The 26,319-nt window shown below is 40.6% G+C and overlaps 5 protein-coding genes across 6 annotated transcripts; 4 read left to right on the top strand and 1 right to left on the bottom strand.

The window, feature by feature from the left end:
- The first annotated feature begins 181 nt into the window (after positions 1–181).
- On the top strand, positions 182–6,578 carry LOC139774452 (uncharacterized). The gene is made up of 6 exons (XM_071709715.1): positions 182–1,483; positions 3,973–4,089; positions 4,370–4,457; positions 4,538–4,706; positions 5,000–5,137; positions 5,375–6,578. The coding sequence occupies exons 1-6, from the start codon at positions 1,104–1,106 to the stop codon at positions 5,677–5,679; spliced, it is 1,197 nt and encodes a 398-aa protein (XP_071565816.1). The 5' UTR covers positions 182–1,103; the 3' UTR covers positions 5,680–6,578.
- A 170-nt stretch (positions 6,579–6,748) lies between these two features.
- On the bottom strand, positions 6,749–8,677 carry LOC139774453 (tRNA methyltransferase 10 homolog A). Its single transcript, XM_071709717.1, has 5 exons — positions 8,538–8,677; positions 7,933–8,242; positions 7,713–7,859; positions 7,522–7,627; positions 6,749–7,284 (listed from the first exon to the last, which is right to left on the bottom strand). Exons 1-5 carry the CDS (start codon positions 8,675–8,677, stop codon positions 6,932–6,934), a joined length of 1,056 nt encoding a protein of 351 aa, XP_071565818.1. The 3' UTR covers positions 6,749–6,931.
- Positions 8,678–8,933: 256 nt separating this feature from the next.
- On the top strand, positions 8,934–14,200 carry LOC139774449 (cysteine--tRNA ligase, cytoplasmic-like). 2 transcript variants are annotated; one of them, XM_071709711.1, is made up of 10 exons: positions 8,934–9,072; positions 9,377–9,557; positions 9,757–10,099; positions 10,184–10,324; positions 10,415–10,625; positions 10,718–11,193; positions 11,868–12,012; positions 12,090–12,298; positions 12,514–12,888; positions 12,991–14,200. In XM_071709711.1, exons 2-10 carry the CDS (start codon positions 9,379–9,381, stop codon positions 13,165–13,167), a joined length of 2,256 nt encoding a protein of 751 aa, XP_071565812.1. In that variant the 5' UTR covers positions 8,934–9,072; positions 9,377–9,378; the 3' UTR covers positions 13,168–14,200. The 2 variants fall into 2 exon arrangements, with proteins under 2 accessions (XP_071565812.1, XP_071565813.1); XM_071709712.1 differs by lacking the exon at positions 8,934–9,072 and having other exon boundaries at positions 9,284–9,557.
- An 836-nt stretch (positions 14,201–15,036) lies between these two features.
- Positions 15,037–18,937, top strand: LOC139774448 (uncharacterized). Its single transcript, XM_071709710.1, has 5 exons — positions 15,037–15,366; positions 15,946–17,340; positions 17,553–18,023; positions 18,101–18,298; positions 18,385–18,937. The coding sequence occupies exons 2-5, from the start codon at positions 15,948–15,950 to the stop codon at positions 18,771–18,773; spliced, it is 2,451 nt and encodes an 816-aa protein (XP_071565811.1). The 5' UTR covers positions 15,037–15,366; positions 15,946–15,947; the 3' UTR covers positions 18,774–18,937.
- Positions 18,938–19,787: 850 nt separating this feature from the next.
- Nrk (Neurospecific receptor kinase) lies at positions 19,788–26,262 on the top strand. The gene is made up of 7 exons (XM_071709713.1): positions 19,788–19,982; positions 20,089–20,279; positions 20,449–20,710; positions 20,799–21,041; positions 21,194–21,378; positions 21,651–22,299; positions 22,551–26,262. Exons 1-7 carry the CDS (start codon positions 19,919–19,921, stop codon positions 22,913–22,915), a joined length of 1,959 nt encoding a protein of 652 aa, XP_071565814.1. The 5' UTR covers positions 19,788–19,918; the 3' UTR covers positions 22,916–26,262.
- Positions 26,263–26,319: the final 57 nt, after the last annotated feature.

Here is a 26,319-nt window from a genome sequence, read left to right as displayed (position 1 = left end):
GCGTGCAACTGTCACGTGTTGTGGACGCACGAAAAGTGGGAGAGGGAGAGAGGGAGAGAGTGGGAGTACGGAAGCTAGGCTAGGCGCTGGAAAGAGCGCGACGCACATATACACATATATATGTATAAACGAAATAATGCTAGAGCGTATACGTCGCTTGCGTGAAATTTCAGCTTAACGTCTATACGTCAGTCGGCCTCCATCGCGCGCGCGTCATCGTCGGGTCGTGCTGCGTCGTGCTGCGTCGTGCAAAACGGCGCACAAAGCGCATCATTCCGCAGCTTCTTCGCGAAATCCGTGTCGGCCTCGAGCCGCCTGCCGCCGTCAACCGCGTCAACGTCGCGATCGTCGTCGACGTCGCCGTCGTCGAGACGCAGTCTCATATTCTCGAGGAACGAGGCGCGCGGAGACAAAGAGAATTGCGTGCGGGCGTCCTGGCGCAGGTACACGGGTAGACGGGGACTGTTAACAGTAGAGAGAGAGAGAGAGAGAGAGAGAGAGAGAGGGGGAGAGAGAAAGAAAGGAGAATAGCATCGTCGAAGTGTGTATATATCGGTGGTCCACTAGGACACTAGTGACGGCGTGACGGGGGTGTGTTGCTCCTCGTCCCTCGACCAACAGCTGTAGCCGCAACTTGGTCTTTCTCCGTCTCGCTTCTACGCTCCATTCTTTCTCCGTTTCCCTTTATCCCACCCCCGGCAGCGGCAGCAGCTGAAGAAGACCCTCGGCAGAGCTGGACAGAGCCACAGAGCATACGTCGTCGCATTCGCTCTAGAGACCACTAGAGACTGTCACGACGACACGACTCACGCGCGCTATTAATATACTCCTCCGTACTCCGTAGTGTAGTGTACAGTCGTCCACGTCTACGGATCGTCTTTGCGTCTTTCGAGTGTGGAGCGGAGCGGAGCAGGAAGCGCTTGCCATGCAGGACGGCGAGTAGCCGAGGCGAAGAACCGGAGGAGGCTAGGAGAGAGACGCGCCACTAGAGAACGAGGGAGAAGGAGCGTCGCGCATATCGTGCACGCTGGACGACCGCCGTCGACGCCGCCCCCGACGACTACGACGACGACGACGAGCGACGTGCCCGCGATCCGAGGAGCATGGAGCGACTCTGGGCGCGGGACCGACTCCTGGCCGGTCGCCGGGTCGTGATACGGGCCACGGAGCTCCTGTGGGACGTGTGCTGCTGGATGTATCGTCGGGCGATGGGAATTGGGGTCGGCCCGGCCGGCCCGGTCGGACGCGATAACGGCGATGGCGACGCGGCGCCGCCGACGTCGACGTCGACGTCTTTGTCCCCGGAGGAGACGTCCGCGTCGCGCGGCCCCGACCCGGTGTGCCGCGGCGGAACCGCGGGCTGCCGGAGCGAGATGTGCCGCCACTGCCGCGCCGTGGAGAAGACGCTGCTCTGGGAGAACTTGACCGTCATCGTCAAATCCCCCAGCCTGCACATCCTGATCCTGTTGAACGTGATGTGGTGGTGAGTCGGGCCTGGTGCGCACGCGCGCACAGTACCACAGTGGCACGGTGTGCCTCCTGTTTTTCCAAAATCTTCGCTTCCTTCGACCTTCGACCGCGTTACAAAGGGGGGGGGGGGAAAAAAAAAAACAAAAAGAGGCCGTTCCGTTCTTTCGACACTCCCGCGCTCGCCTTTCGTCCGTCGGATGCGCAGTCAGATGTTTCTCGAGTGCTCCACTCGTTGCGTCGAACGTTTCTTTGTTCCTCGATGATCGGAACAACTTTGTCTCTCGTTACAATCGAGCGTGATTTTTTTTACTTTGTTGAAGGTTCGAACTGTTCCACTACTTCCAGACTTCCACTGTTCGAAGAAGAAGGAAGATTCGGGAAACATCGCACTGCGTTCTCCGCTCCTTCTCTCGCGTTTAAAAGGCTCCGCGGTTAAAGGGCACTATCTTCCGGCGCGTTTAAAGGACAATTAACGTGTCGTTGCCCAAGTCAGTCTCCTCCCGCGACTCTTGTCGCGTTTCTTATTTTATCTCGGTTACATTATTGCGCGACGGTTATCTCCGCCGCGCCGCGCCACGCCGCACCGCGTCTTCCCAGTTCCCCTCTTGTTGACGTGTTTTTGCATCTTGCTGTGCACGATCAGCACGATTGCATTGGATTTCGCGACGTGACGCGCCGCGCGCCGCGCCTCCGGCTGCCCGTGACGTCACGCAGCACGCAGTGGACAGTGGCGCGCTGCGCGCCGCCGGCCGCGGCGTTACAGCTGTTTTACGTTTCGTGTGCAAGAGTAACTTCGCCTTCTAGGTCAAGGCCCCCCTTTCCGTACGAACGCTTGTGGGGATCTCGCGCGATACGCACATATGCATGCACGCACACACCCGCAAGAATGTACACGTACACGTACACCCGCACCCGCAGTCATCAATAAGCGTGTCGTAATCGCGCGCGCGCGATTATTTGTAGTAAAGTGCGTAAAATGCGCGGCGTTATATCTCGACCAACGATAAACCCCGACGAGATTCTTCACGTCTGTTGTTTATGCATTGCGCGTGCGCCCGCGCGCACTCTTCGGTACGTGGCGCGTTACGGAAATTCTCATCCCCATGTGTTTTTCTTTGTTATTAGCTTACCTGACTTGCCTCTCGGTCTTGAGATCGGGTTTCGACTACGATTAGCCCAAAGCGAGCGATTAACAGACGCTACCGATTATCGTCAAGAGCGACGCGTGACGAGTTGTTCATCCTTGCGCGATTTATAAATTTTAATAGCGTCGCGTACAAACGAAGGCGACAGGCGACACGTGCGATTTTGCGCGTCGAAAGGACAAGAATCTCTTGTCGCGAGCTATTTGTCCGCACGGCGAGATATCGCCAAGTGAAAAATGATTTTATAACAAGAGTACATAATATGTGCGTAATACATAATATAATATATCATTAGTAAATAAATCAAAGTCCAGCAGGGAAACCTGAGACGCCTTTTTCAACCAGGATAGAACAGAAATGGATGCGCAACGCGCAACGTGTCTGTTGCACGAGTAAACTACTGAATTGATTTCGCGTTTCTTACGGAATTTATCACTGGATTGCCTCTCAGATATTTTTCTCGCGCGAATTGCGAATTTTCCAGGTGGGGTTAACCAGAACCTTGATAATCCTGTCGAAGGGAACGACGTGCGAAGGATAAATTTTTCTTACAATTCACATAATTTTTCGGAATTTCTATATAAATCTTGGAATTTTTTACCATTTTAATTTAATTTTACTAACTTTAGAAACTTTCTCAAATTTTTTGCGAATTGGAACACTTTTCAGAATTATATTGAGAGCGTCTACATCTTTTCTAGAATTAATTCTTTATACATATGAACTCTATAAGAATATTCTACGATTTCTCATTCTATAATTTTCGAAGGAAACTTATGAAATCTGAAGAAATTTGATATTTTGTGTAGAAATCTTCATAAATTTGAAATATGGAAAATTCCTACTTCCTTTATGGGATGCTATGACTTGTTTTCACCGGTGAAAATAAAGGAAATTCTCCATAATTTTAGATAAACGTGAAAGCAGTTAAACTTTGCTCTAAAAGGGTGTAAATTTTTTTGTTTTCCATAATGGATAAAAAAATCCTTATAATATTGCCCAAGGTTTTTAAGAATTTTTCATATTTTATATTCATGAAGATTTCTAAAGAAATATAATTTTATTATTTTCTTTTTGGACAAATTCTTAGGACAAACTTTTCAAGTCTGTTGATTGGAAGTTGTCGAGTCTCCTCCAGAGAAATTCTCTATTTTGTAGCCAATAAATACTTATTAAATTAAATTCCCTAAAAATTCGTTATACGACGAATGAGATAGCATTCTTATTGTTAGATCTCAAAGCCCCTTACACGTTTACTACGGGGAGGACGGGGGAGTGAACGGAGTACCTCGATCGTTTACCGTTACCATTGTTTTCGCGGTACCTACGACTTACGACACGTTGTTGCTCGTTGCAGGACCTACGACTTGTGGGGGATACTGGCATTGCCGACACTATTAAAATTTCTCGACGTGTATTATGTTATCCAAGTAATGACCGCTTTCTATTTCATGGACATGGGCGCCCCAGCAGCGTAAGTTACCGAAAGAAAACTACATTTGCGTTATTGCGTCGTTGTCGCACTTACGTACATCCCGCTGAATAATAATTCGAATCATCGAGCTAATTCGCTGAATAACGCGCGTAACATTTCCATCGTCAAATTATTCCCGACGTAGTTTTATCTCGTCGTTTGCTTATTGACAGTAAAAAAAATTCCGTATTCCGTACTTAACATAATCTCGAGCTCGGATTGAAAAGAATTTACATAATAAAAACAACAGTAATCTCGAGCTTTTATAAACGCATTTTAGGGAGCGTAGCTTTGGTGGTAGGATGCGTAGTAGTCTTCGCCGGCTGTGGAAAAGCCTGCGGAAGATGCGGAGCGAGCAACCAGGATTGGTAAGAATCCTTCTGTCGTCTCTCTCGCAAGGAAGGAATCTTATAGGAAAAGTTTCAGAATTTTATTTACAATTTTTCAGCATTGCGCCGTTCTTTGTCTCGTGGCCTTCGGCCTATGGTTCCTCAGTCACCTCAATGTGTCAACGCTTTGCACGATATATTGTGGCGGTGTACTGGTAATCCTGATACTACACCTATTACACCTAGAACTGCCTGACAAAGTATTGGAGTACTTCATGTCGCAGAGAGGTATAATCGAAATCGAAAGCATCAAAAATTTCCCCTGAGAAAAAGGCTGATATCTCGAAGATTAACGTAAACTGTTTAATTTAGATCTAATTTAACTTTAACGAAACGATCTAATTTAACGAAAATTAAACCTGTTGAAAGTTATCTTATATCTTTCTTTTCTGAGCTTTACTGATATCAAACTCGAATCTGTATTAAAATCTTTTTATATACATATAATTTAATGCGACGATACATCGCCGTATAACATTTTGAAGATATATATTTATGCTTCCTTTTACTTCTTTTTTTAGACTGGCAATGCGACAGCGAAATCGAGGATGAATTTTTACCTGTAGTGACAGAGGCGAATCTGCAGGTGTTGAATCGAGTGGGAGAGACGGGCGATCATTCGCCAACGCCGACGAGCGTGCGGTCGGACACTCAGAACGGTATTGAGACAGACTTATTTTTAAATTCATTAAAAATGTAAATTCGCGGTTCGGATGTTTTCGTTTAACATTTAGAGTTTGGAGTTCAGAGTTTAGAGAGATAATCGATTCTGCATTCCTCCATATTTAGTGCCTTGTTTGTTGCTCGATTTAAACTATGTATTTAAAGAATAAACTCGTTTGATCTCTCATCCACCACGCGATGCTCTCCGTTACATCTCGTCGCGTTGCTTGCAGATTCTTTTTACGACGAGGATTTCATAGAGGGTCTCCAGGAGATAGCGTTCAATATGCCCTACCACGGTGAAGGTAGCACCGACGGTGTCGAGCTATCGGAGTTGGAACTCAGCGTCGGCGAGAACGACGCCGAAGAGGACGGCATAAAGTTTCAGGCCGGTCACTTCGAGAAGAGCTCCTCGTCTTCTTCCGAGGAGGAAGTCTTCGACGGGAAGAAAATAATCGCGGTCAGCAGCGACGAGAGCAACGGCGATAGTGACTTCGAGATAATCGACAAGGAGGAAATAGCCAAGATAGAGATGTGATGAAGCTCGACCGGTGTAAGAAAATGAGGGATTATCGCGTGCGATTAAGTTATGATGTAAAACTAGAAGAAAACCATCTATGATCTCTGCAATCGGCCGCGAATGAAATAAAAAAGTTAAATCGAGCTACGATAAACAATAGCGACTTCGCTTGAAACTTGTAATTGTTTCTCGGCCGAATGTGATGGTAAATTGAAATAAATAAGATAATATATCGTTTAAGTCACACTACTGTCTCCCGATCGCAACGTTGTACCCGTGCGCGTACAAAGTATCGATCTTGGTCGGAAAGCGCGAAGATGAAAGCAAAATTTATTTATTTAGACGAATTCAGTCGAACGCCCGTATTCTTCCTTCTCTACCGCTTCTAATCTTGCGCCACTCTCCTATTGTAAAAGAAGTAACGAAGAGTAGATGGGCGGGGATTTGAGAATAAGGGGATTCAACTGTAGATACATATATATGTACAATATGATACCACTGGTTATTGTATTTAGTGTCATGGATGATAAATAAGCGTATGTACATTTGCAATGTAATAAATATGCACCTGTGTACAAACGTTTTAACCCGAAGAGTCAGTTTCGTTTGACCTAATTGCTATGATTAAGCAATTTGCAACGGCGTTGTATGACGGTAAGGACGCGAAAGGTACCTAATACGATCAATAAAAGCTGCACTCCGGTAGCGCAAACAAACATTTTAGATGTGTAAGAATGTATTATATTGTAACATGTGTCTGAGATGTGTAAAAAAAAAACAATGCGCGAGAAGATATTGACGAGATGTTTGTCGAGTCTGACGCATTTTTGTAGCCCGTTTATAATTGGTGTTTGCCGTCTTGCTCCTGTCTACGCATCTCGTATATTTGAAAATACACGACAGACGATACAAAAATATACTGTTGTTATTTATATGTATGTACACGATCTTACCTTGCACGCAGTGGCGTAACTGCAAATTTTCGGCAATCTTAAAAATAAAACGATAAAATAGACTCTTTAATCTCTGCAGTATTCGCGAAATAGCAAAAAGGATTAACGTCAAGATAAAATAGACATTTTAGAAATGTTATTAAGATTATAATTTATATTTGGATAAAAAATCTCAGTCATTAAATGTCCTATATTTTGATTTTTTGTATAAATATTATATACATATTTTTCAAAAATTTTTTTCCTTTTGCACGTCGCGAATTCTCACACTATTTACTTGCGTTTTTGGTATTAATTGTACCACTGTTCGCGGGGATTTACGTTACACATGAATTCTCATTTACGATTTCCTTCGAGTCCGCGTTACATTCAGGTCTGCTATCGCTCTCCTCATTGCAAGCATCTTTTACGATCGTCACTGTATTATTTACATCAATCGACACTGTATTATTTACATTAATTGACACGGTATTATTTACATCAACTGGTACTGTATTGCTTATATCAATCGGCATTGCACTATTTACATCAACAGGTTTCGGATCTTGCAATCCATCCTCTTTGGATTGTATAGGAACGATCGGTCGTGCGTTCTTCCTTTCCGGCAACACTTTCAGAAACACTTCTTGCCAAGTATCGCCCTCAGAGATTTTCAGTAGTATCTCGAAGACTGGAAAGGTCCAATAATTTCTTTAATATGTAAATCTCAACGCGTAACTCATCTATCGTCGAAATTTAATTCAAAGCAATTTATATGTCTATTCAAAATCCAAAAATACCAAAACACGTTTATTAATTTTACACATTTATCACTTGTTTGTCAAAAAAATAATCAAACATTGGAGATGCTCATAGAAAGCAATATTATAATTGCTTTGAAAAAAATTTAATAGTTGACAATACTTACCGTGATCAATGGTCAACACTTTTCTTGCTTTCATCTGTAGGAACTTATCTAATGGTAGTCGGCCGTGCCTGACACCTGCCTCTACTGCTAATTTGTGGCACATACCCTATGATTTAAATTTTTAGTAGAGAAAGAAAGAGAGAGAGAGAGAGAGAGAGATTTGCAGAGACGACTAGCTGAAAAGATCTTACCTTATGTGCGTTGTGATCAACAAGACCACCTATAACGTATACGCAATCGTGTTCCAGACGTTCTATCATGTTTTTCGATTCACTCGTTAAGTATATGATTTTGTCTTTGGGATAAACGTTTATGTATGACTCCGTATGAAAGCTGACCTGTAATTTAGTGAAATTTAGATGTTTGTCATTGTTTTTTAATCATGAAAAGTAAGAGGTTGCAATCACATACGTCCCAGTGCTCATATCCGCTGTGCTTCTCCATGCTGGCTCGCGATTTACCGGTGAAACCAGTGAGGGAAAATTGCATGGGTGCGGCGGCTCTTCTATTCAAGGTATAGCACCTTAATATTTGTTTCGTTAGCTTAGCGATATCCTTATCGATCATTAGCTCATCGAATGACAAGTCGATGGTTACCGTGAGCGTACAGGCACTCGCTGCCATGGTGCTTCTCTTTAAAAATTTTCTGGACGGACCTAGGCTCAAGTTATTCGCACGCGCGTACGCACGCTTCTCCCTCGCTTTAATCCTTTCCCGTAACCTGCATCGACAAACATACCGAGTTAATGTAAAAACATTGTTGAAAAGATTGCATAAATAAATTGTCTTCCGTAAAAAAGCATGTGATGTAAAAATTGTTAAAATAAAAGAATTAAATCTTTTTTCTTACAAGTTATAAGCGAGCACAAAAAAAAGACGTAAAAATTGCATATGGATTTTTTTTTTATAAGTAAGGAGATTTATTTCAGACACTTGGAAATAAAAAGATGCGACGAAGTCATCCTGATTTATAAAGTTTCGTACGTCGCTGCCGCGTGACATCAGGAGTTCCTAACCTCTTCTCGCTCCTTTGCTCCAGCCACTTCTTCCTCCTCTGCAATCTTTTCAATTGACGCTTGCTCATACTCGTCGGTAGTTTGGGCAACTCATCTGCCACTACAATCGTCTTGTCTTCCGTAGAATTTACGTCGTCCATATCGTAAAATAATTAATTTTCCCCCGGCGCGAACCACGTGAATCGTGCTAGATCCAACTTGTTAAACTTTTCTCTCTTTTGCTTCTTTCTTTCGAATTTCTGTCTAGGAAACGCGCGGAGTTTTTAATCCGCATTTAGCTAATAATTATGTCTACGACAGCATTGATTTTAAGCAGTATCTGATATTTATATTAATTTTGCTTTTCTCAAATTGTCACGTGTAGACGTCGTCTGTTGCACCATGCTCAAGTCCAACCAAATACTGAGTGCGCGGTGCGCGGTGTGTCACATCCTAGGTACGTGACGTGAGATATCGGGCTCGGTTTCCCACTCGGGTAGATTTTTCGAATCTCGAAGTTCTCTTTGGCTCGATTTTCAAGAGGCTGCTTTGCAAGGTAAACTAAATCATAAATTAATAAATAATCGATGTTTTTAAAAAAATTTTTTTTACTGTAATCGGTTTTCTAAATATTTTGAGAAAGCGCTGATAACCCTGGTGCTCTCGGGTTATTGAAAGAAATATGCGTCAGGGTCATGTTCCAAAACTCACTCTGGGTAACTAAAATCTATGGTTTACGTCACGTACACTATAGCATTTTAGTTAACTAGAGTGAGTTTTGGAACATGACCCAGGTAACCTGTACGAGTTGCGAAAAAAATATACTTCTAATTGAAAAAACGATGCTTCATTCGAATTAGAAATGGCAAAGAGGACACAACCAGCATGGCATCTGCCAGATAGGAAGGACGCCCCCGTGCTGCGATTGTACAACAGTCTGACGAAAGAAAAGGAAGTGTTTGTCCCGCAGTTTGGAAATCGCGTTTTGTGGTACAGTTGTGGACCTACTGTTTACGATGCGTCGCATATGGGCCATGCAAGGTATTAACAGTATTTCTAAATACAATCTTTTTGACAAGCACCTGTTTTGCTGTCATGCTCAATTTGATACAATAGATTTTTTTATGGAACAGTTTTATTTAATATATTTTTTGATATTCTATCTTTCGTAATATTATGCAAGTAAGTGGCTTTCTAGATGTATCCACGAGATATTCATGTGTATATTACTTTTTTATAGGTCATATATATCTTTTGATATTCTACGCCGTGTAATGTCAGACTATTTTAGATATGATGTCTTATATGTGATGAATATTACTGATATAGATGATAAGATTATAAAAAGAGCAAGGCAGAATTACTTGTACGAAAAGTACGTAGAAGAAAATCACAGCCTTAATGGAATATTAGATGACATCAGAGAAGTAATGACTAATTTTGAGAATGTTGTAAAAACTACAAATTGCGCTGATAAAAAATGCATGTTAGAGAAGATGTTACATAGAATAACGAAAGCTAATAAAGATCTGCAGAAGGCAGTGAAAGAGAAGGATGAAAAAAAGATTGCAGAGTCTCAAGAAGTAAGTCTTCACTTAAGATACATATGATGTAGAATCTATTTTTTTAAATTGTTTTATGCAAAGTAAATAATAATTTTTATACAGGCATTATTGAGAGAGGCTAGAGATCCCTTAGCCAATTGGTTATATGATATTAAAGGTAGCACAGTCACAGAACACTCCATATTTAATAAATTATCGCAGCATTGGGAAGCTGAATATCATAAAGATATGGATGCTTTAAATGTAAGATTTAAATGTAGAATGTTTTTATTTGTTTTTAAAACAAACTTAAAATTTGTTTTTAATATTATTGTTTTTCCACAAATCTTTTAGGTATTAAAACCAAACGTGCTCACGAGAGTTAGTGAATATATACCTGAGATAATAGCGTTTGTACAAGGAATAATAGCCAATGGACTTGCTTATGAAAGTAATGGGTCAGTATATTTTGATGTAAGCAAGTTTGATAAACAAGAGAAACATTTTTATGCTAAGCTTGTACCAGAAGCATATGGCGATACGTCAAGTTTGGAAGAGGGAGAAGGTAAGTTTGAGTTACCTTTCATGTTTGGTTTTTTTACAACTAAATTAATTTTTTAGAACTAAATTAACTAATGTTCTTTTTTCTTTACTAAGGTGACTTAAGCATTACGGCAGATAAGCTCTCTGAGAAGAAGTCGGTAACAGACTTTGCGCTCTGGAAAAGCTCAAAGGCCGGTGAACCCTGGTGGGACAGTCCCTGGGGCAAAGGACGTCCAGGATGGCATATCGAATGCTCAGCTATGGCGTCCACAATTTGCGGAAAAAGTTTAGACATTCATACAGGCGGAGTGGATCTTAAATTTCCCCATCATGATAATGAACTCGCACAAGCGGAAGCGTATTTTGATAACCCCCATTGGGTCAGATATTTCTTGCACTCTGGCCACTTGACTATAGCTGGCTGCAAAATGTCAAAGTCGCTAAAGAATTTTGTGACGATACAGGACGCTTTAAAGAAACACTCGAGCAGGCAGCTCAGACTTGCCTTCCTTCTGCATTCATGGAAAGATACTTTAGATTACAGCGATAATACTATGAATATGGCTGTGCAGTACGAAAAATTTCTTAACGTGAGTACACAATTTTTATGTATGTATGATATCTTGATTTCATATCAGGCATCTAAAAGGATGTATATTTAAAATCTTTTTATTGTGTACATATTTTTGAGTTTATATGTTCGCGCATGTGTGAGTGAGGAGGGGGAAAGTGGGTGAGAGACCACTGACACCGAAGCAATGAAATAACACAACATTTTATTTAAACAACCAAAAATAATAACGGAATTAAAGAACAACGTAATTTAGAAACAACGTAATTTGAACTTTGGTTGAAATCGAAAACGCGGGCGTCTTAAATGAAATCGCTATCGACAAAGAACGCGCCAGAGATGTGACGAGCCCTTATAGCGACAGTCATATGAAATAATAGATTTAAGACTTGGCGGAATAAAATGACGAAGATGCCGGTGCCAGTTATCTTCGTTTAGAAAATCGATAGTCAAAAAGACCATGTCGGCGAATTACAAAGAGCAGAGCGATACAGTACGGTTAATATGAAGACGTGAACGTGAAACTGATACGCCGCGGCGATCCTCGATAAATATCGTGTTACATCTTGCGCCATGACTAATGACACTATCGATAAATTAAAAAATAATAATATTCAAAAACATTCATGATCTTGAGCATTTGCAATCTTGAACATTATATATCTGAAAAATAAAATTACTTGATTTTTCCAGGAATTCTTTTTAAATGTAAAATGTAGAATCAGAAGTTTGGGGGCAAATACTACTAATAACAGTTTTCCTAAATGGTCCAATTCCGAAGTAGAACTCGCTAAGAAATTTGATCTTGCAAAGGATTCTATACATAAAGCATTATGCGGTAAGTCTTTAAATCTCAATTATTTCCTAATCATTGATAGATCTAGATGCGTATCACTAAAAAGAAATTTATTGCAGACAATATCGATACGAGGACTGTTCTCGATTTAATACGGGAGCTCGTGGCAAATTGCAATGTGTACATGAATCAAAGTAAAAATCCAAATACGATGCTTCTCAAGGATGTTGCGGTGTATATTACTGATAAGTTTATCATTTTTGGGGCTATTCCTTCCTCGTATGACTCAATCGGATTTCCAATTGATGATGAGGCAGTCAGTAAAAATGTAAGATCGATATCGAAATATGTTCTCCTGATAACCTCGATGAGGTTTTTTGCGCGTTTGAAACATACGTATTCCAATTCTCGCCTAACTTCTTATCTGCTTATTTCGAAATAAGAAATAAATTTACATAGATAATAGACACCTTAAAATGCAATTTGAAATAAAATAATGTAATTATAATATATATACCTATTTTTTGTATATTTCACGATCAGGTTGAAGAGACTGTTATGCCATATCTTGAAATTCTGGGAAATTTCCGAGAGAAAGTTCGAAATTGCGCGAAAACCTTGAAGGCAGACGATATTTTGCAAGAGTGCGATCGATTGCGCGATGATATTTTGCCAAACGTCGGTGTGCGATTAGAAGACAGTAATGAAGGCGCTTGTAAAGTAAAATTAGTTAACAGGGAAGAGTTATTGAAGGAGAAAGAAATTAAAAAGAAATTAGAACTCGAGAAAATCTTAGAAAAGGAAAAAAGAAAAACAGAGGCTGCTGCTGTGGCAGCGGTGAAAGAAGCGCAGAAAAGAATATCGCCAAATAATATGTTCAGATTGGAGAAAGACAAATATTCCGAATTTGACGTTAAGGTAAACATCTTACTCATCTCGCATATAACATTATATTTAAAATTTACATTACATCTAAGTTTATATTCTCTTTTCATGTATTTTTTCTATATTTCTATGCAGGGATTGCCGACGCATGATGCCGAAGGTAAAGAAATTAGCAAAGGCTTACTTAAGAAACTGCAAAAATTACAGCAAGCACAGGAAAAGAAATACAATGAGTACTTAACTTCCAAGCAAAATGGTTGTAAGATTTTACACACAAGGAAGTCTAGTGAAGAAAGCTGTAGTGGAAGATAGCAGTTTTATATTTCAACAATTTTGTTGTATTTTCACTTTACTATTACAAAGAATAATTCTCTTGTTTAAAAGTATTGAAAAATCTAAATTTTGCAACTTTTGACGATCTGTATGTTTTACTAATATAATTTCAAGTCAGTCTGAATACATATTTGATATTTGAATCTTAGCTGATATAAAACTTTCTCTCTAAAGGTTTGTTCTAAAAGCTTTGGCTAAGAAATTAAATTTAGATTTCTTATCAGTATCTTTTCTCTACGATTAAGTATTTTCAATTATTTCAATTATTTCTTTATCAAATTATTTTGACTGCCTCTCTTTGTAGTTTATTTATTATTTTATTGCCTCGAATTAATCCTTGGCTGGCGGTGGCTGGATCACTCGAGAACTGATCGGTATTTATTAGTCTTCGAAGTTGACTCGTATATCCCTTTTTTATATCGCAAGAGTGTAAAAAATCAAACTCGAAAACTGCTGTTTTTTCCTGCTATTTTATGTACTATATTTGTACGCAAAGCGACTTTTTCAAAGAGTATGAGTCAAGACCAAAGAGTAAAGAGAAACAGGAGGGAGCATTTTTAGTGTTAGCGAAGCGGACGGAAATGACTATATATTCCAGTATGAGAAGACGCTTAAGATGGCTGCCAATATTGAATGATTTTAATTATTAACTGATGAAACGTTATTCCATAATTTGAGCTGTTATTGTTGTACCACAGGCCTGGTAGATGGTAGTGCACCATGATGCTCTTATATCTCACAATTAACACTTATTTACAATTTTTTGCGCTGATAAACGTCAAAAAAAGTGATGCTCAAAACTGCCTGACGTACTTTTGTCCGCGATTTGCCTATCTCCCACTACCGATACATTCCCTCCTGTTTCTCTTTACTCTTTGGTCAAAACTGACCCAGCCGCAGTTGACCGAAGGATACATCTTGCCATGGTTATATAGAAATATAGGATATAAGAATTCCAATATTGCAATTTATCAAAATATTGTAATTGTCAAAATAAATAAATTTTATAAGATTTTGTGTATTTATAATGCGTATTGTGTAGCTTTATATACTAATTTCAATGAATATATGTAGTTTTATATATTAAAGTTTATCATGAGATCGTACGCGTACATACATTAAATATATGAATTTACTGTCGGTAATTTCGCGATATTAAAACTTTAAATACATTATATATAAATATAGAGATTATATATTATATATAGCTTCTATTACTGCAATAATTGCAACGCAGCCAGTCATTTTGGAAGCAGAAAATACGAGACCGAAAAGCGTATTGACGTTTACGGAAAGGTTCCTTGAAAAGTTATGTTTTCACATATGGTTGGAAGAAAAATGGCGGACGAGAATACCTACTTTTTTAAGCCTTGTGTACACAATACTAGAAATCGGTCCGAGTTTCGGTTTAAGCCAATCAACATGCAGCTCTTACAGAAAAGCAGCAGTTTCATTGGCTTAAACCGAAACTCGGACCGATTTCTAGTATCGTGTACACAAGGCTTTAGGGCCGGTTTCACCATCTCCGATTAACTGTAACCTTCGATTAAACTCACTCTTCGTCTCTTTCTAGGGGGACAGTTAGAAAGAGATGAAGAGTGAGTTTAATCGAAGGTTACAGTTAATCGACGTTGGTGAAACTGGCCCTTAGGGCCGATATCACAGTCTCCGATTAACGTGATTCTCCGATTAAACTCACTCTGCATCTCTTTCTAACTGTCCCCCTAGAAAGAGACGAAAAGACAGTTAGAAAGAGATGCAGAGTGAGTTTAATCGGAGGATCACGTTAATCGGAGACTGTGATATCGGCCTTTAGAGCTCTAATCGAGCGGATCGAGCCTATCGAGTCGTTAAATCGGTTAAATCCGCCACTTGGCGACGATGCTGAGAACTAAACCAAGTTTTATCTCGCGCCGTCTGGCGAACAGAAACCTTGTAACGCGCGAAAATTTGAATGTCGATTTTATTGATTCGCCACCGGCGTCTATTTTAATTGCGACTTGCTGAAGATTATGTAAAGTTATATAAGGTAAATGTCCCTATGCCCGACCATGCTCCCTCTACCGACCACTTTGACGTGAAACGTTATTTACGAGGCTGCTGATTCATCAACACCTTTATTAGTGGAGTGGAAAAATTCCGGAATTCGTGCAGTACAAAAGGATTGTAACGTGCAGAGTAAGTACAATAATTAGATATGTTTTTTTTCGCATTTCTTTCCGCACGTCACCATCCACGCGTATTCTTAAGAGTGAGGTTAAGAATTGTCGGTCGCCTAAATAGTCCGTATTTCGTTCAAAATCCTTTTGTAAGGAATAATTCGAGCGCTAAATGGTTCGTTACAGTTTGATTGCCATATTCGGGAAAAAAAATCAGTCGAAAACTGTCATTTTTTTTATTTATTTGATGGTCGAGATTAGACACAGCAAAACGCCTGCATGTCCCCAGTACCGTACACGTAAACGTCAGTGTATTATCGAACACTAAAATATCTGTAAAAAATATTATAAATTTTGTTGTTTGATCATAAATGCTGTGGAGTTTATGATCGAAGTCTGCGTACATGACAATAATTTATTCCCTGCTACGCAGATTACATTACGCAGAGATATCTATAGATTTTTGTGACTGGCGGTAAAGAAATGAGAAAAAATTGTATAATAATATAAATGGGAACAATAATTATACAATAATAATAATAGTATTATAATAATAGTATTTATGATTACTTTAAAAAAAAATTTATTTGTTTGATAGAAATGGCGAAGACTAAGAAGGAGAAGAAAAGAAAGAAATACACAGAAGAAACTTTAAAAGCAGCTGTAGCTGCTGCAAAGGCTGGGCGAGGACTTCGGGCAGTCAGTCTCCAATATAATGTACCGAAAACCACTATCATCGACAAAATGTCTCAGCCTGAAATACTTCTGAAGAAAGGTGGACCTCCGACCGTGCTTTCCAACGAAGAAGAGCAACAAATCGTTCGGTGGATGATGCACATGAGTGCATGCGGATTTCCGGTCACGAAAAGTGTCCTCATTTCCAGTGTGGCAAGTCTTATCAAAGAACTGAATCGAGAGAATCCATTTACAAACAATTGCCCAGGCCGCAGCTGGTATGATGGATTTCTCAAGCGTCACCCGGAGTTGGCTCAGAGAATTGCCCAAAACTTATCATACTCGCGATCATCAGTCACCGAAATTGCTTTACGAAAATGGTTTGCTGAAGTCAAGACTCATTTAGATAAGGAAAATGCTGCCGATCTCGATGCGACAAGGATTTTTAATTGCGACGAGTCAGCGTTTTATCTCAGCCCAAAAAGCGAAAAAGTTTTGGTGAAAAAAGGAGATAAAACTGTGTACAACTTTATTCATAATGATGATAAAGAATGTTTGACCGTCTTGTTCACGGCCAATGCTGCTGGCGCAATGGCACCGCCGATGATACTTTTTACGTACGAGAGGATCCCTGCCAGTATATCCGCAAGTATCCCCAATTCGTGGGAAATAGGAAAAACCGAGAGCGGGTGGATGACCGGCGAAAGTTTTTTTGAGTATATCACGAACGTATTTTATCCCTGGCTGGTTGCGAATAATATCTCGTTTCCTGTCGTGCTGTACATGGACGGGCACTCATCTCATCTAACCATGACGCTTAGTGAATTCTGTAGAATTCGCAAGATCATACTCGTTGCGTTGTACCCCAATGCAACGCATGTAATACAGCCACTCGATGTTGCCTTCTTTCGACCAGCAAAAGGTGCCTGGCGTAAAGCGACGACTGAATGGAGGATGAACCATAACGGCATACGAATGAGAAAGGAGCACTTCGCACCTCTACTCCAACAAGCTCTCGATAAGCTCTGCAGTTCCGATATTCTACGTAGAGGATTCGAGGCTTGTGGTTTGCATCCATTAAATCCAGATGCTGTGAATTATCAGAAACTGATTTCCCGTTTGAAATCAACGGTTGAAACAAACGAACAGAGCGCAAGAGAAATTCCTGAGGCTGATCCTGACAATCTCTTAACATCCATCGAAAAATACATCCCTAAGACTACGCTGCAGAATTTTAAGTCTTCTGAAAACCTGGAATCGTGGACGGGCGATTTAGAGGATCAGAGTCTTTTTCGAGTTTGGAGTGCTATTCGTCAACGTAATGGAACTTTATTTTGCTAATAATTTGCTTCAATAACGATTATCCTATCATTTTTTTTCAATCTTGCTTTTCCTCATCTTCTTTACTCTTTTCTTCGTTTTTTATTTTGCTGATCATTTTCTTTATATAGCGTTTACCGGTTCTTTTTTGAATCTTACTTTTGCTTGGTTTCTCCATCTACTTTTCCTTTTCGATCCCGTTTTCTCTAGACTCGAAAAGACAACTCGACGATGCGACAACTTCTCACGATAATACGAATAGTATGCCGAACACCGAGCAGGAAACAGCGAGTCTGGAGAGAGAAGAACAGCAATACTCGGATCACGAAGTCGCTGTAATCTCTGTTCAACATGCAACTGTCGACGTCAATAATCAGGGCGAAAAAGAAATTCCTTGTTTTACATTGGAGTTCGAGGATTGGAAAAATCTTGACTCCAATAAGAACGACTTGTTTATCGATTCGACTATTACAGAAAAAATTATCCATTGTGACGACTTGATCGAGACATTTACAGACGAGGCAACAATGGAAGTCGAGGATGATGGTTCACTGTCAAAAGTCATTGAGGACCCCGGCGATAATCAAATCTTCAATGTCGATTCATCTCTACTGGAAAGCGCGACGAACAATTCACTGCATCAGCCGACAACTCTCGTTGATCGTGAAACTGCTCCAAAAAGTACATCCATGTTCATGGAATGATTTTCTATAGCGCCCGTTGATTTTTATTCAAACGTAAAATCTTTTTTTGTATAGGTGAAGATGAAAGGACATTGCAGAGACATTCCACACTCCAATCCAAACTCGATGAACCGATGGATCTTCCGTGTCAGCATCCCGACAGCGATCACAGCCTCTGCGCTGGGACGGCGAATAGCGACTTGGAGTTCATCGCACAACAGTCGACGGCGCCAGGGCCACAAACTGTGGATCTCGAAAATGATCTTTCGATAGGTACTACATATGCACATACTGAATGCATAATTCAAAACAATTATGCAACTTTTCTTTAGAATGCATATAAACCATGCATATTTCAGGGGAAAGAAGAGTATCGCGACAGACTCCTAATTCTGACGTTCTCGTGAGAGCATCAGAATATGCCAGACAAAGCAGTTCACAGGCATGCGAAATGATACCGCCTACGACGAGCGGTCTCTGTATACCTCAGAATGTTCCCGTCCCATTTCAAAAAGCCCTTTTCTGGCCATTGTCAACCGAGAAAGGTGACAAGAAACGACGCCAAAAAGAAAAAATTCCGACCGTTGTGACTTCTCAAGAGTGGCAGGCATATCATGCAGCGAAAGCATTAGAAAAAATTAAGAAGAGTAATGATATCGAAGAAAGAAAGAGAAATCGCGAATTAGCTAGTATTAACAAAAAAAAAGAGAAGCCGAAGAGAAGAAAAAAAAAGACTCGAAGCTGCTGAAGAAAAGAAACGTATCATCGAAGCTGAAAAAGAAAGGAAACGCTTGGAACGAGAAGAAAAGGCAAGAGCAGTTCCTTAGAAAAAAAGAACATGTCAAAGTAAAGAAAGTTAAGCTAATATTGATTATTTGATATAAAATTAAAATAAAATACCTATTTTCATGATTTATGTGTATTTTTTATGTTTATCATTGATTTATGTTCATTTTTATGTTTATTTTTCGTTTGAAACCTTCGCCTTGCATGCTCTGAAAAGAGGTGGTCGGCAATGGGGGCATGCCCGGTCGAAATTGGGCACAGCTGGTCGGTAGAGGGGGCACGCACTGGTGCGCCTTTATTCCTCTCTATCTAGAAAAATACTTGACGGAATGGATTGAGTCTACGATTTTTGGAAAGTGCATGGATGAAGCTATCCACCAGTATGAAACTCTTTATCAAATTTATTTTCGTCACGTCGTCACGCTTGACAACGCCATTCTTTTGTTGGGTCGGCCTTATAGGTGTCGGGAATAGGGACATTTACCTTACGTATATGTTTAGAATGCAGCATCGTGAGCAATTTCTCTTACATCCGTTTTCACTTAATAACTTTATCTCATGAATTATACGTACGTGTGTAGTATATATATGTTATACATACATATATGCCTAAGCGCAGAGCGCAGGCTGCGCTGGGCTGCGGCCTGCGCAGTTGTGCGCAGGCAGCTCCGTCCGCCGTCGTAACCTCACCTCGCCGAGCGGCGAGCAGATCGAGATCGAGAGTTTACCGCCATACTCGCTGATCGGCGCCGCCGAGATATCAATATTCAAGGATTGGCGAGCTTCGTGTGCGCGATTGTTTACGTCGCTCGTTATGGAATGGTATAATACGTCGTTGCTCGAGAAATACGGTCGTCGCGGTATACGAGAGCCCTTTCAGTCGGTCAGAATGGCTCGATGTTAACCATTAAAGCAAGCACAAGACGGGGACCGTATCAACGCCGTTTCCTTATCAAGCATGTGAGCCTTCTTCTGGATTCACATTGCGACGTCACGCATATATACACAGAGAGAAAAAGAAATCTGCATATACATATATATAAATAAATAAACATATGCATATGTGTGTTGTATATACATATATGTATATATAGATGACTGTAAATAATGGTGTTTTGGGCCGTTGTTTATTCGCTGGCGTTATTCCTGCGCTTCGGTTCCCTACAAGCAAGTATGTATATCTGCGTCGCTGTAACCATCATATATAATTGATGTAAAAATGTAAATTTATGACACAAGCTTGTTTGATATCCCTATCTTTCTACATCTCATCCTAGAGCCAGAGTCGCAAGGTTACTGCGCCCCATACAGCGGCAAGATATGCAAGAAGTACCTCAGTGGCATCGGGAAGGTATGGTTTAACGACTCCAATGACAATCCTGGAGGATGGCTGAACGAGAAGATCACAGCGAATCTCTGGGAAGAGCTGATAGAGACGCTACTGGAGCCATGTCGCTCAGCTGCAGAGGTGCGATGTCTAAAAAAAAGGAAACTTTAAGATACTTTTAAAATGACCTTGAGAAAGTTTTAAAACAGTTTTAAAATATTTTTGAGAAAGCTTTGAAATAACTTTAGAAAAGCAAATCAGAACTGACATGGGGAAATATTGTTTTCATCTTTCTTTTTTTTTTGTGCAGAAAATGCTCTGCATGTATGCGTTTCCCCTGTGCCACGAATCTACAGGCCTACCTCTCTGCTACGAAGACTGCATGGCTATACGTCAACAATTCTGCTTCAACGACTGGGCGATTATCGAGGACAACAAGCAGAGAGACATTTACATTCGCTCACGTGGACACTTTGTGCTACCGGAATGCGAGAGTTTGCCCAAAGTGAACAAGGAGACACCTACTTGTTCACACGTACACCTGACCGACATGGACGACGAGGTCGCCACTTGTAAGTTACCATGTTCTTCAGATAAATGCCAAAAACATAATTGAATTGCAAGATCAATTAATTGGATAATGTCGATTGATTTTCGTAGACGATTGCATCAAAGACAATGGTAGATTCTACATGGGGAAGGTCAACAAGACCAAATACGGTTTAGACTGCCAATCGTGGAGCGTGCAGATACCGCATAGTCACGATAAGCCGCCCGACGTCTTCCCGCAGATCCGTCAGAGTGAAAATTACTGCAGAAATGCGGGCGGCGACGAGCCGATGCCGTGGTGCTTCACAACCGATCCTTCAATACGCTGGCAACATTGCGATATTCCTGTATGTGGTAGGTACAATCACGATATACTAAATATTCTTAATATATAAATTACATTAATAATTTTAATAATTCCTCTTCTCTCTTACGTTAACGGTAATACATTACAATTTAAAAATATAATTGAATTATTTATATCACGTGTGTTTTTTTTTGTTCAGATAATGTTACGACTAAAGTGGAAATCGAACCAAAAGACATAATGATGGACACTCTATTTAATAACACACTGGTACTCATCCTGGCAGCGTTGGGATTTGTAATTGTAGCCGGTGCGCTATTGTCTATCCTGCTGAGTCAAAGACTGCACAAACGTCATCGAGGGTACAATCCGACCGATAATCAAGTACGTTTATTAATCGATAACCGTAAAAAAAAGATGTTTAAAATTACCAAGAAAAAAGTATTGAGAACAATTTGATATAAGCTTAATCGATATTTGTGTATAATTAAATAATAATACTTTTTAAATTATCTACAATATATATAAAATTCATTGTTTTAAAATTATTCTATTAAATATATTTTTTCTTCATTCATATTTACATTTTGATTATCTACTGTTCCAATTCTTCGTCCGACGACGTTACGATTTTCAAACATTCTTCCTCTTTGCAGGACGTGAACATCGATCTCGATAAGTTGCCGAACAACGAAGCGTATCACAAAACAAGCGCGCAGTTGAATCCCAAGTTGGAGAAGCTGGAGTTCCCGCGGAACAATATCATCTACATGCGGGATCTAGGTCAGGGGGCGTTTGGCCGCGTGTTCCAGGCGAAAGCGCCGGGACTGGTCGCGGGCGAGGAGTTCACAAACGTCGCCGTGAAGATGCTGAAAGAGGAGGCATCGGATGACCTGTTGCGGGACTTCGAGCGGGAGGCGTGCCTACTCGCCGAGTTCGATCATCCGAACATCGTGAAGCTGCTGGGCGTGTGCGCGCTTGGACGGCCGATGTGCCTGCTGTTCGAGTACATGGGTCGCGGCGATCTCAACGAGTTTTTGCGCTCTTGTTCGTCCAGCAATTATGTCATCCGTGTGCCCAGCGCGGACGAGGGTGGCCCGACGACGGGCGAGCCCTCGCGGCTCTCGCACATGGATCTGATCAACATTGCGGTGCAAGTGGCATCCGGCATGGTGTATCTATCCGACCGGAAGTTCGTTCACCGCGATCTAGCAACGCGCAACTGCCTGATAAATGACCAGATGATCGTCAAGATCGCCGACTTCGGTCTGTCGCAGAAGATATACTTACAGGATTATTATAAAGGTTGGCTTTTTCTCCTTATTTTTATTGTTTAGAATGTTATTTTTAGATTTTATGGCAGAAAACAATCGAGCTTCGAAATTTATTCGACAGTTGCTTCCAATTTTCAAGTACACTCTTTCACTTTCTTTATATTCAAAATTTGTAATTATTATCTTTCAAGTTTCATATCTCTTCACGTAATGCCACTTGTACTCTTTTCACGGAAATTTGGAACTTTAATCGTCATATTACTCATATTTCTAATAATGCAGGGGACGAGCAGGACGCCATCCCCGTCAGATGGATGCCGCTGGAGAGTATACTCTACAACAAGTATACCGTCGAGTCGGACGTGTGGGCGTTCGCCGTGTGTCTCTGGGAGATCTTCAGCTTCGCGCTGCAGCCGTACTACGGGATGACGCACGAGGAGGTAGTAAAGTATATCAAGGAGGGCAACGTGCTGCGCTGCCCGGACAATACCCCGCAGTCGATCTACGATCTGATGAAGCTCTGCTGGAATAGGCGGCCGTCCGATCGGCCTACCTTCCGCACGATCTATCAAACTCTCGACAGCATCAAGCAGGATTTGGAGGCGGAATGTAAGTCGGACAGCGTCCTGTTACGCATTCGCGTATGAATGTAATAATAATGGGTAATAATCGATATTTCTCTTTCTCTTTCACACTTTCGCATAGCGTGAAATTTGTACAATTTGAGAGACAAGAAAGGTAGAATTGTTTTTGTTTATTTTTCTCGCAAATGATGCCTCTTAATGAGAAGGATTTATTTTTATATCTTCGGCTTATTACTTCGCAAGAAATCACGCTCTTTTTTATTATATGAGCACGCGGATACTTTGTATAAATAATCATGAAATCGATACGCGGAATTACACGTTATGCTTTTATTTATGTGCAACTAAACAGAATGTTGTTCTTCTGGATCGGACAAATTTCACCCTGCGCGACGATCAATTAAGAGTAAGGAACATCACTTTGTGTGTACCTACTACTTACTCTTTTATTACCTTTCCAGCTAAGTAACTTTATATTGTATATCATGAGTGTGATGTGGAATGCCTGCCTTCTTAGTTGGATCCGCTTCGATACTGAATCAATTATCAGTTGCGAGAAGTGAGAAAAGGACCAATGTATAAAACGGAGGCGCGATATTACACGTTAACTTCATCTTCTATTTCGTCTTCAGAAATTAAGACGTCCCTATCGGGGTACAATACTGCTGATTTATCTTCTGAATACCGCTCGAGGAGATTTTCACGCTTGTTTTTACTGGGCAACGATCGCGTAACTTTTCCCTTAGGACGGATACGTGAAAAATGAAAATTTTCACGTGAACTCGTGATCATGTAACTGGACGAAACGTGGAAACGTGATCTCGTCGATAATAAAAAAAAGTTAACGCAGAATGGATAGAGAGAAAAGTGAAAATTTTTACGTGAAATTACGTGATCCCCTGTTCAATTAGTTTCCAATTATCCCCAATTAGGGCTGCCACTTCTCTGGTTTTTGGAAACTCTTATCCTCCTGGTTTTTGCTCTCTCTAGCATAAATTTATAAAGATCTATATAATATTTTTAAACGCGTCTGCGAATCGTTTAATCTTTTTTCATTAAACGTGGCTTGCTTTATGCATTGTTTTCTTTCGTTGTTTTCTAATATTGTTCCGTAATCTTGACATTACGCGGAAACGTGGCGGTCCTAATTCAAGTAACGCTTATTTGCGAGTAAAGCACTGTCGAGTCTGTACAAATAGTATAAAAGCGGTGTGGCTATAAAAGCGCATTTAGCGACGTTATATTTAGAGGCTCCTTGATTGTTAGACGTGTGTTAGGTCGTTAGGTCGTTTGCTGTACCAAAAAAAAAAAAAAAAAGGAAAAAGACATAAATAATACCTATATTTAATGTGTGCTAAGATTAACGAGAAAAGAATTATGAGGAATGTTAAGCGAAAGCGAATCATTGAATGAATGTATACTACGGACTTGTTGTAAATTAAGCAAGAACAAAGGCGCGTCGCGATTTTCTCCTACAGACACAAGCTCGATTTACTGCGAATTTGCGTAATTTTAAGTTACACCCAGCGTTTGCGTCGCGCGTGATCTTGTTTGAATATACTATTGTTTAATGCCTAACACGTACCTCGCGAGGGTACAAAGGAGATTAATCGTGTGTGAGATTAACGTGTGTTAGTGCGTCACGCATACGGGAGAATATCCCACAGAAAGAGCTAATCGCGTCCGTTTAGTTGTCTCTTATTTAGTAGCTCGCGATTTTCGACTCGCTGACTGCCTTGTTAGGAAGATAATTCGCCGTTTCGTTTTACCTGCTGTGATTTTAGCGAAACGCACCGACTGAATAGCCACCTCATCACTGCCGCAATTACATTCCGGGAAGCATTTATTGTTAAGCAGCGTATGCTACGAGGAATCGTTCAATGCTGCAAATATATACAACGAACGTTTCTTCTTTTGTTTTTTTTTTTAAGTATTTTCTATCCGGTGTTTAAGGATATACGTAGACTGCACGTAACAATAACTCTTCGTTTTCGTCGCTTTTATCTCAGCGAGTAATATTAACGCCGTTTCGCGCGTTTAAACTGATCATCGAAAGCGAGAAAAAATACGGTACGCTTCTGTCAGTTTGGGAGTAAGATATTTTCGCCCCTACCGGAAATGAAGACTGCTATCGCGACCCCTTCTCATGATACCACGTGTGTCGTCGTGCCGAGGACAAAATTAAAGAGCTCATTTCCAAAACGTCTCGGATATGTATCTTCGAAGAAGATCACGTATTACAAAACTAGCTTTTTGCCTACAAAAGAGGCTCCAAGACGTTCTGGACACAGGTCTCTCGATTGACGATTGACGATCTTCCACATATATATATACATATACACACACACAAACATACGCACAAGCCTTTTTATATTGTATATTTGTATTCTGTGTAAGTAGTACCGTACGCGGGTATTCAGAGTTTTCGCAAAAAGAAGAAAAGAAAAGAGCACTTCAGTAAGCAAATAATTACCTATAGGTGTTATTAAAGTGTCAAGAAAAAGAACACGAGTTGTATACAAGACGGTCGTCTAGCTGAGATGCTACTTATACCGTAATATCAGTCTCTTATCAATAAAACGCAGAATTATTCCAACAGCCAACGCTAATCTTGGACTTATGGCTTATTCTATTTTATAGACTTCAATCAATAAGCTGTAATTTTTTGTTTTATTTGGTCTTTAACGAATGACTCTTTAGAAATCGATATCTCGATCAGCGAATTCATGTTCACTGACCGGCAGGAATGCCTGGACATTTTGATATGTATATGACATATATGTACATGTATATGTATTATGTCCAGGCATTCCTGCCGGTAGAGTGTTCATCGTTCTCTTAGTGTAACATCGTACTACAAGAGAAAAAAATGAACAAATGCCTTTCGGTCGATCCGATATGCTTTCTGAAATGTATGTACATGCTTTTTTTTGTGAAAATCCTGAATCATGTTATCGGTGCGACAAACGCGTATGCGTCCGTGACCAACAAAAAAAATTTACTGCCACTACATGTATACCTGTTGGGTTCGTACATAGTTGCTGATATCGACGCGAACCCCATTCTTCGGTGATTGACGTGAATGTGACGGCAACCCGACGACGTAACGTAACTCGTGCGAATTCTTCCAGCAGATAATCGGTGTAATGATTTTTGTAAATAATCGATAACGTGTCTATCACGAGTCTCTGTACCGCTGACAATACCGTTTATATACCTATATTTCTATCTACTGTATTACATAATACCAGCTGTACCGTTCAGATCGCTCTTTCCGTTGTAGACTCTAATTGTGTCACGCTAAATCCAATAATCGGTCTAACTGTACTACGAACGCCTCGAGAAAAAGTATGAAACTCTATCCCGATGTGTGCAACCTTGGCAAGAAATAAACAACCAATTTCGTATTACTCCGAATTATTTTCTCCACTCTATTGCGCCTTGTATCGCATATAAGATATCTGAAC

Source organism: Temnothorax nylanderi, unplaced genomic scaffold, assembly GCF_030848795.1.
Source record: "Temnothorax nylanderi isolate EJ_2023f unplaced genomic scaffold, tnyl_v1.0 TNYL_tig0081_pilon, whole genome shotgun sequence".
Lineage (NCBI taxonomy): Eukaryota > Metazoa > Arthropoda > Insecta > Hymenoptera > Formicidae > Temnothorax > Temnothorax nylanderi.
The sequence above is the reverse complement of the archived record's forward strand: the minus strand, read 5'-3'. Positions and strand labels throughout refer to the sequence as shown.

What these genes read in the sequence shown, in the direction of transcription:
- LOC139774449 (XM_071709711.1), top strand. Translation starts at nt 9,379, where the DNA reads ATGGCAAAGAGGACACAACCAGCATGGCATCTGCCAGATAGGAAGGAC. An exon ending in AGATTGCAGAGTCTCAAGAA is followed by an intron (nt 10,100 to 10,183) that starts GTAAGTCTTCAC and finishes ATTTTTATACAG; the next exon opens with GCATTATTGAGAGAGGCTAG. An exon ending in AGTACGAAAAATTTCTTAAC is followed by an intron (nt 11,194 to 11,867) that starts GTGAGTACACAA and finishes TGATTTTTCCAG; the next exon opens with GAATTCTTTTTAAATGTAAA.
- LOC139774453 (XM_071709717.1), bottom strand. Translation starts at nt 8,677, where the DNA reads ATGGACGACGTAAATTCTACGGAAGACAAGACGATTGTAGTGGCAGAT. An exon ending in GCGGATATGAGCACTGGGAC is followed by an intron (nt 7,860 to 7,932) that starts GTATGTGATTGC and finishes ACTAAATTACAG; the next exon opens with GTCAGCTTTCATACGGAGTC. An exon ending in TTGATCACAACGCACATAAG is followed by an intron (nt 7,628 to 7,712) that starts GTAAGATCTTTT and finishes TTTAAATCATAG; the next exon opens with GGTATGTGCCACAAATTAGC.
- Nrk (XM_071709713.1), top strand. Translation starts at nt 19,919, where the DNA reads ATGGTGTTTTGGGCCGTTGTTTATTCGCTGGCGTTATTCCTGCGCTTC. An exon ending in CTTCGGTTCCCTACAAGCAA is followed by an intron (nt 19,983 to 20,088) that starts GTATGTATATCT and finishes ATCTCATCCTAG; the next exon opens with AGCCAGAGTCGCAAGGTTAC. An exon ending in TTGCGATATTCCTGTATGTG is followed by an intron (nt 21,042 to 21,193) that starts GTAGGTACAATC and finishes TTTTTTGTTCAG; the next exon opens with ATAATGTTACGACTAAAGTG.
- LOC139774452 (XM_071709715.1), top strand. Translation starts at nt 1,104, where the DNA reads ATGGAGCGACTCTGGGCGCGGGACCGACTCCTGGCCGGTCGCCGGGTC. An exon ending in CTGTTGAACGTGATGTGGTG is followed by an intron (nt 1,484 to 3,972) that starts GTGAGTCGGGCC and finishes TGCTCGTTGCAG; the next exon opens with GACCTACGACTTGTGGGGGA. An exon ending in GTACTTCATGTCGCAGAGAG is followed by an intron (nt 4,707 to 4,999) that starts GTATAATCGAAA and finishes TTCTTTTTTTAG; the next exon opens with ACTGGCAATGCGACAGCGAA.
- LOC139774448 (XM_071709710.1), top strand. Translation starts at nt 15,948, where the DNA reads ATGGCGAAGACTAAGAAGGAGAAGAAAAGAAAGAAATACACAGAAGAA. An exon ending in TTGGAGTGCTATTCGTCAAC is followed by an intron (nt 17,341 to 17,552) that starts GTAATGGAACTT and finishes CGTTTTCTCTAG; the next exon opens with ACTCGAAAAGACAACTCGAC. An exon ending in TCGTGAAACTGCTCCAAAAA is followed by an intron (nt 18,024 to 18,100) that starts GTACATCCATGT and finishes TTTTTTGTATAG; the next exon opens with GTGAAGATGAAAGGACATTG.